Source organism: Lepidochelys kempii, chromosome 3 (assembly GCF_965140285.1).
Source record: "Lepidochelys kempii isolate rLepKem1 chromosome 3, rLepKem1.hap1, whole genome shotgun sequence".
Lineage (NCBI taxonomy): Eukaryota > Metazoa > Chordata > Testudines > Cheloniidae > Lepidochelys > Lepidochelys kempii.
In genome coordinates this window covers 205,453,889-205,466,836 of record NC_136382.1, presented here as the reverse complement: position 1 = coordinate 205,466,836, position 12,948 = coordinate 205,453,889, and the positions used below count along the sequence as shown (strand labels likewise).

The 12,948-nt window shown below is 45.6% G+C and overlaps 2 protein-coding genes across 9 annotated transcripts in view; one reads left to right on the top strand and one right to left on the bottom strand.

The window, feature by feature from the left end:
* DZANK1 (double zinc ribbon and ankyrin repeat domains 1) overlaps positions 1-8,793 on the top strand; it is a 33,840-nt gene extending 25,047 nt beyond the window's left edge. For 6 of the 8 annotated variants that reach the window (XM_078852363.1, XM_078852362.1, XM_078852364.1 and 3 more), the window contains 7 exons: positions 701-775; positions 1,686-1,782; positions 4,154-4,248; positions 5,786-5,866; positions 7,191-7,318; positions 7,848-7,922; positions 8,195-8,793. In XM_078852363.1, the coding sequence (XP_078708489.1) occupies positions 701-775; positions 1,686-1,782; positions 4,154-4,248; positions 5,786-5,866; positions 7,191-7,318; positions 7,848-7,922; positions 8,195-8,360 (717 nt within the window). In that variant the 3' untranslated portion in view covers positions 8,361-8,793. Of the gene's footprint in view, positions 1-700; positions 776-1,685; positions 1,783-2,608; positions 2,694-4,153; positions 4,249-5,785; positions 5,867-7,190; positions 7,319-7,847; positions 7,923-8,194 lie in introns of those variants that run through there. The other 2 variants (XM_078852366.1, XM_078852367.1) reach the window with 2 other exon arrangements.
* LOC140909741 (baculoviral IAP repeat-containing protein 5) lies at positions 8,116-11,679 on the bottom strand. The gene is made up of 4 exons (XM_073339755.2): positions 11,503-11,679; positions 11,165-11,274; positions 9,380-9,497; positions 8,116-9,155 (listed from the first exon to the last, which is right to left on the bottom strand). The coding sequence occupies exons 1-4, from the start codon at positions 11,623-11,625 to the stop codon at positions 9,072-9,074; spliced, it is 435 nt and encodes a 144-aa protein (XP_073195856.1). The 5' UTR covers positions 11,626-11,679; the 3' UTR covers positions 8,116-9,071.
* Between the last annotated feature and the right edge of the window lie 1,269 nt (positions 11,680-12,948).

The window sequence follows — 12,948 nt, the reverse complement described above, 5'->3', positions numbered from 1 at the left end:
TGTGCTGGCGCAAACTGGCACAACCCAGGTGGCAATTGTCCGACGGTGATAAGTCTTCCTGGAGCAGGGTGGCACAAGCTGCCCATAACTCATGCTCCACTGCGGCTCTGTAGCCATATGGTGCAGCCCAAAAGTAAGTGGGAGAGAGGCCAGGTCAGCTGAGAAATATGCTTACTTAGCACCAGCCCTCCTTCATGGTAAAGCATCTCTATTTATCATATCCGTTGCATCTACTGTATTTATGGAGCACTGTGCACCGTAGTATTTGCCAATAGCTGCCCCTCTGGGTGCAGGGTGTGTGTGTGTAAATGCCATCCCTCTGCAGCCCTGGGTGTGAATCTGTTTCATGGCATGTACAACATTTTGGGATAAGAGTGTGAGGAATCATTAATATCATTTTTAGACATTTGGCATTTTCAGTCATTCAGGTTTCTCTACTTATCTCAAAATATCACCTGTTATAAATTCTTACCCCTTCACTCAGTTACAGTGGAAAGATTATTAGTTAATGTGCGTACAGTGCTGTAAAGAAGTAAAGTGTGAATTATTAATTATTATTATTACTGTATTATTTATTTATGAATGTACTGGTTCAGTTGATAAATACTTTCAGCCCACATCAGGACTACTTAGCATTACTGAAACTGTCTTCCTGTACTTTTATAAGAAGAGATGCTAACTTGTGCTTTTTTCCTTATAGATTATTTCTGCTACAGTCCATGAGGATGGTTATGAAGTCAGTCTCAGATTAAATTATACTCTTTCCATAAACAAGGTCAGTTTAGGGGACTAGGCTAATCATTGGAGAAGTTGACCTACTGAGCCAATAGCCATTGTTTGACAGCTCAGCACTAATATGTATCTCTAACCCTATTCCAGAACGTCTCTTGTTGGGAGGGTGTTATTCCTTTCTAAAGTGAAAGTCTTTTCTTTTTCTGTTTGAGCTAAGTAAACAGGAATCCCTATTGATCAAACCAGACTTCATGGTCATGTTGCTGTTATCTTGTATTCATTGCCAAGGCATCTTATAAAGTATGCTATTCATATTAACATTCTTCTTTCAACTGAGAAGATTTTTAATAGCCTTAATACCACTTTCCTCCTGCTCTCAAATCTTCCTACTCTCCAGACTGCAACTGGTTGTCTTGTGGCACAGGTTTTCTAATTCCAAATACAGGTCAGAGGCAGCACATGCCAGAGCTTTTTCTAATTTTGCTCTGCGGCTCTGCGTGTTCCTGCAATATTACCTTGTTTACCCACATTCCCAATCCTTCCAAGGAATCCAGCTCAACTCAGAGATTATGTCTTTTGGAGGGCACCCTGATGAAAGGTGTTTCAGAAGGTGTATCATTTGGCTTCTTAGTGCTGTATCTTATTTGACAAGCAATATGTTAAGAGGTTTTCTTAATCGATATATATATATAATGGTTTTCCTTGGATGTGTGTCTTCATTTCACAATATTGAGGTGGTGATCAAATTTTTGCATTAAAACAAGTCTTGAATAGTGAGGTGCTTTAAAAACTTGTTTCCTTTGCCTGTGTTGAAACAGGATTAACTAAGATTGAAGAGTTTAAATAGCTGTATATCTTTTCTCATATATAACTTCCTCCCATTTCATGCTACTGAGGATATTACTGAATTATGTGATCATCTGATTAAATGTCCACATGTTATGATTCCCCAGGATATTCTCACTGGTAAACCAATGAAGTTTGACAATCATTATCTGAGCACTGTGACAGAAGGCAGAGATGGATGGTATGATAGTCAGGCTAGTTTGGGTGAGTTTTCCTATATCTTTATAATCTGACCTAACTACAGCAGTCAAGAATAGGAATCTGTCTCCTATGAATAACATATTAGATGCTCAAACAGGGAAATTTATCACTGTGCAGACAGCCTGCAACATTTAAAACCTCAAAATAGGGTGTAAGTGGGATTTAGAGGTGGGATGCACAGAGGGACTTAAGCATTGCGGCACCTACTTCTTAGGTGCCTAGAAAAAATCAAAAGAACAACAACGGACTCCCTAAAGCCTACTTAGGTGCCTAGGAATGGGAAGAGAGCAGTGTCTTAGAATGCAATCCACAAAATCCAGCATGAAGCAGGGAGCCAATGGGAGATGCCAACGAGAGGGGGCTGTGCTAAATTCCATCCCTCTCAAAGATGTAGGCACCTAAATCTGGGCTGCAGAGAAGCGCCTGTGTTTACTTAGTGGTGCACGACCAGGAACCTCTCTCCTGGAGTCAGGTGGCTTAGGCTCCTGAAGCGTTTCTTGAGAGAATGAGTTAGGCCTGCCTTTCTCCACACAAAATAGCTGGAGAAGGAGGTGGTGCTGCTGGTACCCACCGTATAACTTTTATCCTAATGATTAGAGCACTCCGGTGAGATGTGGGAGACCCAGGTTCAATTCCCGCCTCTCACAGGAATGCTATAATCCCTGAGCTCTCACGTTGGAGCTGTTCCACTGTGGATAAATACTTAAATAGCCACTGGGCCACAGAGGGAATGACTCTGTGGTCCAGTGGTTAGGGCATCCACCTGGGAGGTGTGTTACCCAGAGTCCAGCCTCCGTGCTCCACTCACTCTTTCATTATTTATTCACAGAGGAAGCGCTTCAGCAGGACAGACTGAGGGACCCTACCCTCCTCAGAATAGCCACAGCTCAGTGGTTAGCGCACTCTCCTGAGAGGTGGGAGATCTTTGTTCAAATCCTCTTTCCCCCATCCCAGGCAAGCTCTTTGACCGCTGGACTAAAAGTTATAAGGCAGGCACCGCTCCCACCCACCCTAGTTTTTGAATGGGACCTGATCCAGTCAGGGGCCTCCGAGTATGCCTACTGGATTGAGCCCTGCATGCAGGTCAGGCGTCCATACCCCTATCTTGTGACTCACTCTAGGGCTTAAGTGGAGAGACAGGAGTCTGAACACCTAACAGGATGCAGCAGTGTGCATGCCCAGAGGGTGAAACATCGGCACCAAACAAGTCTGGGGTTTAGGTGCTTCAGTATCTTTGTGGATCTGGGCCTAAGTGGTTTATAGGCATTGTGCAGGCTGTGTTGAGTGCTCACAGACACTGAATTACATCGTCAGAGAATAGCTGAAAAGCTCATGTAAGTGCAGCTGAAGCTCAGGGTTTTGAATCCTAGTTGTAAAATCCGTGCCCAGTGACACTGTATGGCTCTAATCAAGCAGTAATAGAATCAGAGAAATGGAGGGCTGGAAGGGACCTCAAGTGGTCATCAAGTCCCAGCCCCTGCACTGAGGCAGGACTAAGTATACCTAGACCATCCCTGACAGGTGTTTGTTTAATATCTGAAGGCCACAACTTCTAGGTTTTTGAGCTGTTGTTTGCAGGGTTTTGGTTTTGCTACATTTGACAAATGAAACAGAAATGATTACATGTATAATCCTAGGGCTCAGTTTTCCAAGGTGCTGAGCACTCGTACCACCCATGGGTTTCAGTAGGAGGTGTGAACGCTCAATACGTGAAAATCAGACCACCTGTTATTGGACTCTGGCTTTATTGCCATTTACTATCAACACTGCTCTTATGAATGCACATGCATGTGAATTATCATGGTGCCTTATTTATTTCTGAATGCTTTTATATATACCTAGAGAGACAAGATGGGTGAGGTAATATAATTTATTGGACCAGCTTCTGTTGGTAGGAGAGACAAGCTTTCAAGCGTGCACCTGAAGAAGAGCTCTGTGTAAACTCGAAAGCTTCTCTCTCAGCGACAGAAGTTGGTCTAGTAAAAGATGTTACCTCACCCACCTTGTCTCTCTAATATCCTGGGACCAACACGATTACAACAACACTGCATTTACACATTCCTGTCAGTTTTCCTTATTAGAGCTGTTGTATACCAAGTCACTTGAGATTTGGGATGTGGCATGGTCTGTAGAGTTAACCCATTTTCAATGCTATTCAAATCCGAAACACTCCAATTGAAGTTCATTTCCAGTGCAAATGGCCAGTACAAGGGGCCACTTAAATGGGGTGTAGGCTTCATGCTGGTGCTCTGGATAGGGGTTGATTTCACGCTGCTACAACAATGTATGAATGTATGTACCACATATGGCTCCTGAGTTCTTGCTACACCACTAATATGACTTTTAGTTTTAACTCTGGATTCTCCCATTTTAGTGTGTGAAGAGGGTCACAGCATCACAAGCCCCAGAGAAAAAGTAAAAAGAACAAAGAAGACAAGAAAATTGTTAGAAAAAGAAGATAAGTTATCTGTATGTATATGTACAATCTGTGAGTGTAGGAAGGATAGTGGGACTGCCAAAGTGCTAATGCTAATCGACACATCCAATGGAAAAACTGGGCTGCTTTATTTTTTAACACCTTCTAAATGCATTGGTCTAGGAGAACATTTTGGAAGGGAAAGGTGGAACATAGTCAAATTTGGTTTAAAAAATGGCTCTCTTTCTAAATAGGCATGGTTGGTTGGCATGTGTATATTTTTGTAGAAGTTGGATTTAACCAAATTTTCCCCTACTCCCTGGAAAAGTTTTTTTTTAACTAGATAGCTTTAATTTTTTAACGAAAGCATTACTGTCTGGACAGTATGCAAGTAGCTTAATTAAAGTATTTTGGACCCATTCTTCTCCCTTTGAAGTGAATGGTAGCACTCCCATTAGAACAGGATCAGGTCCAGAATCTTTGCCACTGTTACTAATTGGGAGTGTTAATGCTACAGAAAATGTGTTATGGAAACCTTTAAAGGCAACCTACCATGGACGTGGTTACATCATTTATCCAGTGGGGACAAGAGGAGACTTGCTATGTTACATTGTAAGAAATATAACATGAGTACCTGAATTCAGGGCTTTTAAAAAAATAAAGAAACAAAAAAACAGATAACTGATTTTCAGTGCAAAAATAAAAACACTTCCAGTGAATTACACCCCAAATAAAAGATCACATTTCTGCAAGCCATACTTCACAAGAACCTCTGTGTGGCAATGTGATGGGGCCACTGTATGCGTTTTACATGCTGAAGTGCTTCCCTCACTCCTTGCTATTTTATAGTCTCTCCTGGGCTTAGCACATATTTAGGCTCAGCCGAAAGCCACTGGGCCATAGATCTAGGGAACTGTGGGGTGAAAATGTTTGTATAGGCTAATCCCGCCATTGGCTCGAGTTTGCATGCCATAGAGTGACTCTGAGGCCTAGTAGGATTTCCCACCTCTTTCTGTCCTCGTGTCACCCATGTGCAGCCCAGATTTTCAGGCTGGATGCTGGAGTTTGGCTTAAGTGAACAAACACAATTAAAAAGCAAGGCTAGCAAATCACAAAGTGTATTTTGTTAAAGTGCTTTGGCAATTGGAGTTTAGTTTTATTTGATAAAACTTCATAGTATGCTAGTAAATATTATGCAGTGTATTTTGTAAAAACAGGAAGTCGAAGGCCCTGAATTGTCAAAGATATGTATGTGCTTAACCTTATTATCTTGTGTTTTATTTTATTTCAATAGGACTACTCATGGTAGTAATGTTAAGCTCGTGTATAAGTGATTACAGGATTGGGACCTTAGTAATATGACCGTTGACGATAGCATCCTGCTGTTCAATATTTGCTCAGAAGTAGGGCGAGACAGCCTTTTTTTGTAGAAATTGTGTGTGGATTAGTGAAGTTCAAATACCTAACATACATAAGACCAAATTCTGCCCTCAGCTACATTTACGCTACTCTGCCAGTGTGAGTTCCCTATGATCATATTTCTACTCTGTGAAATGTTATCGAGTGTTGTTGATTTCTGTATTTTCACAGCCTGAGGCTAGACAGCTCCTGAAAGAAGTGGGTCCAGAAGGGGAAGGAAAAATTTCATTGGTAGAACAATTGCTTGATGAAGTAAGTTCATGAAGTAAATGGGCCTGGATCTGTGTCTTGAAAACCTGAACTAGAAATTACTCTTTTTTAAAACTTTAGTCCTGCCTTCATGACTTTTAATAAGAAAAATAATAAACATAACCCAACACGATTGTTCCCAGGGCAATCGCTGCAGTAGAGCTTTTAGGCCTAGATCCTCAAAAGTACTTAGGCTTCTAACTTCCACTGATTTCAATGGAAATTAGGAGCCTAAGGGAACCTCTACACTAGAAATGCTACAGCAGCTGTGCCACTGTAGCATAGGCACTTACGACAGCCACGGAAGGGGTTCTTCTGTCAGTGTAGTGAATCCACCTCTCCAGGACGCTGTCGCTAAGACGACAGATTAATTCTTCCATCATCCAAGCAGTGATACACTGGGGTTTAGAGCAGCTTAATTACATTACACATGGCATGATGTTTTACACAGCCCTGAACGATGTAGTTAAGTCAGCCTAACTGTGTACTGTAGACCAGCCCTAAATATTTTTGAGGCTCTGGGCCTTGCTGCCCCCAGTATTAAAGAAAATGAAGTTTAAATAAAAAGAAACAGGAAAATCTATTTGCATATATCCTAGTTCAATCCTTGAGGGGGCCATTTAGGGATCTGGGGCAAAAATTGGGGATTGGTCCTGCTTTGAGCAGGGGGTTGGACTAGATGACCTCCTGAGGTCTCTTCCATCCCTGATATTCTATGATTCTTCCAAAATTGATAATGAACAGATACATGAGAAGTTTGCCCCGCTTCCACCAACAGCATGGTAGTAAGGAAAAAAGTAACCTTTTCTGTAACCATTTTATGGGTTAAGGTCAAATCCTTAGAAGAACTGCCACAAGCCTGCCCTAAAGTGGGGGCATACACCTTAACTGCATGGTGATATACTGCACAGTAGAATGCAAGAAGAGCGAGAGCTCTGAGGTGCAAGCAGGTTGGGGAGTCCTCCATTGGCCAAATCCATCATCACAACACTACCGCCACCTCTGCCTGGAGTTGTGGCCACAAAGCAGCTGCAATGTCTCTCCTCCAAATAGGTGGGGAAGCCTTTGACCCTCTCTCCCTCCCATGTGATTACTCTGGTTTTGTGCTAGGCACAACTACAAGGGCTTGACCGAAAAAAGACAAATACATGAAAGTTGAATTTTCCAGGTTTGGCTGTTTCTTTAGTGTTTTGAATGTTAAAGCAGATTTGAGAGAGACTGTGACAGTACATGTGACAACTAAAGCTGAATTTGTTATATTAAATCGGGGAGGCGAGTTGAAACATGTATAGCTTGTAATAAGCTAGTCCTTTTCTGCACATTCCAGGGAGCTGACCCAAACTGCACCAACAGTGAAGACCGACCTGCTTTAACAGTTGCTGTCCTAAACAGACATGATGAAGTGGTTCCAGTTCTTGTCCAGAAAGGTGCTGATATTGACCAGCAGTCAGGACCGTAAGTGAGCAATTTCTAACAAGAATCCTCTATAGAGTTTGACCAGCAGGGGGACTTGAGACTTATATTTCACCAAAAGGGACTAAAATCTCCTAAAGTGACCATGAATCAAATTTTCAAAACCAAACACACACACACCCACAGCTGCAAACAGGTCAATCAACAGACAATTACCCCTTTTATTGCTTCACTTTAATTGGCCAGCTTTAAAAATGTGGCCCCATATTTTAGCTCTACAAAACCTCAATCCTTCTCCTAAACCCTTCCCCTCAATCTTCCTGTCACTGGTACCTTCCTTGTTCCCCCACTACCACCCCCCAGTCTTCTCCTCTCCTACACCATTTCTCCCTATCAAAAAGGAGAAGATAGCCACCTCACCGGAGACTACATTTGTTGGTCCTTGATTTTCCCACCTAGTTTGAGGCAGTTGATATACTAGTAGAGATAAAACATTCCTTTAAATAAAGTCATGACTTTCTTTTTAAATAATATAAATTATTTGAGTACACCCTGTTTTCCACCTATACAGGCATAACACCACTGCTCTTCATGAGGCAGCTTTGCTTGGATTAGAGGGAAAGAAATGCATCAAAGTCTTGTTAGGGTAAGTTCTGCTGTTGTGGCATCCAGTGCAACTCTGGGCTACTTGTAATCAGTAACAGGTATGGGCTTCATCCAGCAAGGAGCTGAGTGCCCACAACTTAATATTGTGCTGTACATGTACAACAGGACCCAGGGCCAAACTCAGATATCATCACTTACATTGTAACACGAGTAAGCATCAGAATCTGACTCTGTGATTTACTTTTGAGTTGTAGTGAATTGAAACAGATTCCTTTTCTAAATTAGCTTAAGCAGCCTGTTCTTTATTTACAGCTGTAATGCAAACATTAAAAAGAAGAATGGAAAAGGCTTATCAGCATATGACTTGGCCCTGAAGACTGGGAATGAAGAAATAATTTCATTGTTTGCTAGTAAACTTGGACAGGGAATGCTGGACAAACTGACCAAGCCCAAGAATATCAGTCTGGCCATGGCTTGATTGGAGCTCTCTTATCCAAGGCAGAGCTGGATGCTGTGTGTATGTGAGGAAGAAAGTGGGTTTTTTTGGTTTTTAAAAGACAGCACACCTTGGCGATGCATTTTTTTTTTTAAACTGACTAAGGGACTTTGAATCAAGCAAGTAGCTGACACCTTTTGATATCAAAATCATAAGTAATCTTCTTATACTTGTAAGAACTACAGGATTGAGCCCAAGGAGAGTAATTGTGCCTTTAAGATATTTCCAACAGCACCCTAATCTTAAATGGATCATTCACCACTTTCGCAGTGGTGCCCTTAAGACAGCAGTTACTGTGATTAACTTACATTTTAAAATAAAAAGAATGTATGTGAACTATTCTAATAGGAGAGATTGATACACTTCACTAGAGAATACTCAGTTTGAGCAGTTAAATAAATCATTGTGCGTTGTTTCCTTGAGACATTTATTTATGTGTCAACATGAGACAAAATAATTTCAAAGGAGGTTTGCAGAGTCATGTAAGAGATTTAGGAACACAAACGTCAATGGTAGTTGCAGTCCTAAATGCCTTAGATGATTTTGAAAATCTCCCCCTTTGTTTTTAAGTATACATCCCTTTGATCCTTGCATGAAAGGGACGTGAGCTACGACCACCACGCAGGCACAAAGAGGCAACTCTAGAGAACATATATACAAGTCAAACACTGCACACAGGCAAGTCGCAGGGGCCTAGGAGACCAGCTTCTCAATATCACGACGTGCACGCTCTGATTCTTCCTTAAACTCCGTCACTTTCTGAGAGATTTGCTTTTTCTGGAAAGATCAAAAATAAAATTCCTTCAGCTTAGTACAGGCAGTATCACACTCAGCTTGGTGGAAAAGGACAAGGTACTGCAGCTCAGCACTCCCCCCAGGGCAAAGGGAGGGAACTTCAAGTTGACATGCTGGCTGACCCAACAGGTCCTAGGACTGGAGGCTACCTTAGCCTTTTGGAATAGAGGCCTAACACACACACCCCAATTCTGAGCTGTACGTACAATCACGTTTCTTGTTCGTTCCTTGTCCAGTTTCAGGAACTCCTGAAGTGTCAGGTCAACAGGGTTCTTACGGAGGGAGAGAAAAGCGCAGCCAGAGGAGTGTTTCCTGTGCTCATCCCTAGGAAAGGGAGACCAGGCTCATGTTAAAGGCACAAATAGTTACTTGCTTTCACCCCATCCTCCACCACAAGAGTTCTCAAATTGGGGTCCTTAGAGACTGCACATGGGCTCCACAAAATGTTACGAGCAGAGGCGACATCCGGGGGGCCATGTGGGGTCCTGCTTGTGGAGTCAATGGTGTGGGGCAACCCCTTCTGATGGCAGGGGGAGCCATCAAAATGTTCATGGGCCCAGGGAGGCAGTGCCACCTCCACCTCACCTGTCACGCAACTAAAAATTGCAGTGTGTCACTGCAGAAGAGAGATCTCCCCCTGCCATCAGAAGGAGTTGCCTCACAACCACTGACTGCATGAGCAGGCAGCAGCTAGCCAAGGAGAGACACCACTGTTCGGCCCTGCTACATCAGCTCTTCAGGTAGCAGGGCCAAAAGGAAGACAGAAATCTGGCAGGGCACATCTGCGTGCACACACACATCCATTGCCTCTGGATAGAGGCTGCAGAAAGAAGCAGACACACCCATCTCACAGGTATCTCTTACACTCTTTTTCTTAAAACATTACTAACAGTACATGTTTATATGAAGTATACATACTTTTGTCAATCAGTTCATCAGTTGGGAGTTTGTGATTAACATTACATTTGAAAAGGGGTCTGTCAACAAAAAGTTTGAGAACCTCTGCTCTACCATATGTCCACTAGTCACAGAGCCACAAGTGAGTCACTCCCTGCAATACTGAGAAGATACCAAGTTACTGGTATTTTGCTAAAACACTCCACCATTGAGGTTCAGCTGGCATTTCAATCCTAAAGTACTTTCCTCACTCTCAGCCCCTTCAGTCTCCTCAGGGCTCAGTCCCAAACCCATAGTAGCAACTGGGCTGTGGGTTCAGGGAACTATTTAAAGGATCCTAGTCCTCTGTTCTGATTGCTATTAGTTAAGAAAAGTAGAATGTAACCATGTCTCACTTGGCATGAGTGAAGAACAAGGTCCTAGAGGAGGCTAAAGACAGGAGTGTTCCAGTTGTTGCTCAGTGATGTGTTGTCTTGCACAAATAAATTGGTTAGTCTCTAAGGTGCCACAAGTCCTCCTTTTCTTTTTGCGAATACAGACCAACACGGCTGTTATTCTGAAACCTGTCTTGCATAGTATGGTACTCTGGCTTCACTCCCATATTTAGCGGACCTCTGTGTTTGTGACTTTCACACGCCCCCAGAGGGGGAAAGCTACTGTGGGTTCCTACAGTGGAACTCCTTCTATGGAGGTCCAATAGACTGGCTCCACTCCTGAGTAAAAATTCAAGTTACTTACTGAGGACACACACAGGACATTCGTTTTCCTTGTGATACTTAGGAGAACGTTGGGCCCAGCTACCAAAGCAGGCCTGGGGCAGCAGAGGCGCCCTGTTCTCCTCTGAGGAGCATAAACCCAGTACATAAGCCTGTAGTCCTGCAATAATCAGGAGACAACTCCACCCAAGAGGCAGACGCTGGGTAGCTTCAGTGATGTGTAATTAGACAACGTGCCACATGGCCAAGAAAATGAAGGCTGCCATGGGACCTTTCGGCACCCTGGTTTGCAGGGGTCTCGTCTCCCCTGTTACGGGCAGCTTCTCTCTGTGGGCAGGGCGCCGGGCGATGGTGGCCCCCGTGGACGGGGATACTTACATGGGGTCATCCTCAGGCTCCCAGCCTTCCAGCTCCTTGAAGCAGAAGAAGCACTGAACCACATCAGGCCCATTCTCGCTGGGGCAGTGGACGAATCCGGCTTCTGCCATCTGGGTGGGGGGGGGAGAGAGAGGAGAAAGCCGGATCAGCAAGACCACCGCGCTCCTTCCCGACAGGTGGGACCGACCGCCCCGCGGGGGCTGGCGGCGGGCACAGCAGGGGCCCGCGGGAGAGGCCGGAGATCCCCGCCCGCAGCCGCGGGGAGCCTGGGGCCGGGGAACGGGCCGCTCGCAGCGCGGCGGGCGTGGGGGAGGGAGGGCCCCGGCTCCCAGCCTCACCCGCTCCGGGGTGCAGGCGCAGCCCTCGGTGAAGGGCCAGCTGCGGTAGGTGGCCAGGCGGGCCTCGCTCAGGTAGAGCTGCCACTCGGCGGGCAGGAGCGCGGCGGCCGCGGGGCACTTCATCTTCAAATCCCGGCGGCGGCGGCGGCGCGGGGGCTGCCGGGACGGGGCGCGGCCGCGCGCGCGGGGCACCCTGGGAGCTGTAGTTGGGGCGGGGGAGGGGTTAGGCGGGGCGGGCCGTTATAGCGGTTGCACCCTCGTGCGTGGGTAGCGCGTCACAGAGAGACGGGGCGGGGCCTGGGGGTGTTGATGGGGGGGGGTTGAGTGAGTGTGAGTGTGAGTGTGAGTGTGTGTGTGGGGGGGTTGATGTGAGGGAGGGGCTGTGGGGACATCGGGGCCATGAGGGTTGTGGGGGTGTCAAGGCTTTGGGGGTGTTTAGATGAGAGCGGGACCGTGGGGGGATGTTGGCCTGAGGGAGGGGCCATGGGGAGGGCATCGGGGCCATGCGCAGATGTGGGGGTGTCAGGGCTGTGGGGGGGTTGACCTGAGGGGGGGCATGGGGGATGTGGGGGGTGTCAGGGCTGTGGAAATCTTGAGCTGAGGGAGGGGCTGTGGGGCGACATGGGGGGTATTAGGGCTGTGGGATTGTTGACCTGTGGGGGGGCACTGGGGCCAGGGGGGGATGTTAGGGGTGTCAGGGTTGCGGGGGTGTTGATGTGTGTCAGGGCTGTGGGGGATGTCGGCGTGTCAGGGCAGGGGCTGAGGCACTCTGCCCTGAGTGGTGGTGTGGCGGCCCTTCTTTGCCCCAGCTCAGCTGCTTGGTAGTTTGGGGAGCAGGACAGAGCTCACCCCATCCTGGGAACAGGGCATGAGCAGTGACACAGGTGGTGAATCTGAAGAAGTGGTGTTTTACCCACGAAAGCTTATGCCCAAATAAATCTGTTAGTCCTTAAGGTGCCACCAGACTCCTTGTTGTTTTTGTGGGTACAGACTAACACGGCTACTCCCTAATACTTGAGGTGGTGAATCGCAACCCCTACCCGTCAGTCTGAGCCTGGAGCCAGAAAAGGAAAGGCTGGAATGAGAGGATGGCTTTGGGTCTGTGCTGGGAGCAGAGATTGGGCCCTTATAGGGAATGGACACAAACAGGTGCAAGCTCAGTTGATTCAGGTTTCATTGGTTCTTGGATTTAAATGAGCACTATTATTATTTGTTTTACCGTCATGCCTAGGAGCCCTTTACAAACCAGGACCTCATTATGTTTGGCACTGTACAAACAGAAAAAATGACAGTCCCCACCCCAAGAGGCTTATGATCTAAGCATGAAAGCCAGTTTTGTTTACTGCTACCTAAAGATGAAATTTTTATATTATAATTGAGGTGGGAGTGAAACCCTTGTATAGCTTGTAGTTGCTAGTCTCCCTCTTCTATACAGTCCAGGGAGCT

Coding starts and splice junctions, on each gene's coding strand:
- LOC140909741 (XM_073339755.2), bottom strand. CDS start 11,625: ATGAAGTGCCCCGCGGCCGCCGCGCTCCTGCCCGCCGAGTGGCAGCTC. Junction 11,275..11,502: donor GCGCCTGCACCCCGGAGCGG/GTGAGGCTGGGA, acceptor CCCCCCACCCAG/ATGGCAGAAGCCGGATTCGT. Junction 9,498..11,164: donor GAGCCTGAGGATGACCCCAT/GTAAGTATCCCC, acceptor TCCCTTTCCTAG/GGATGAGCACAGGAAACACT.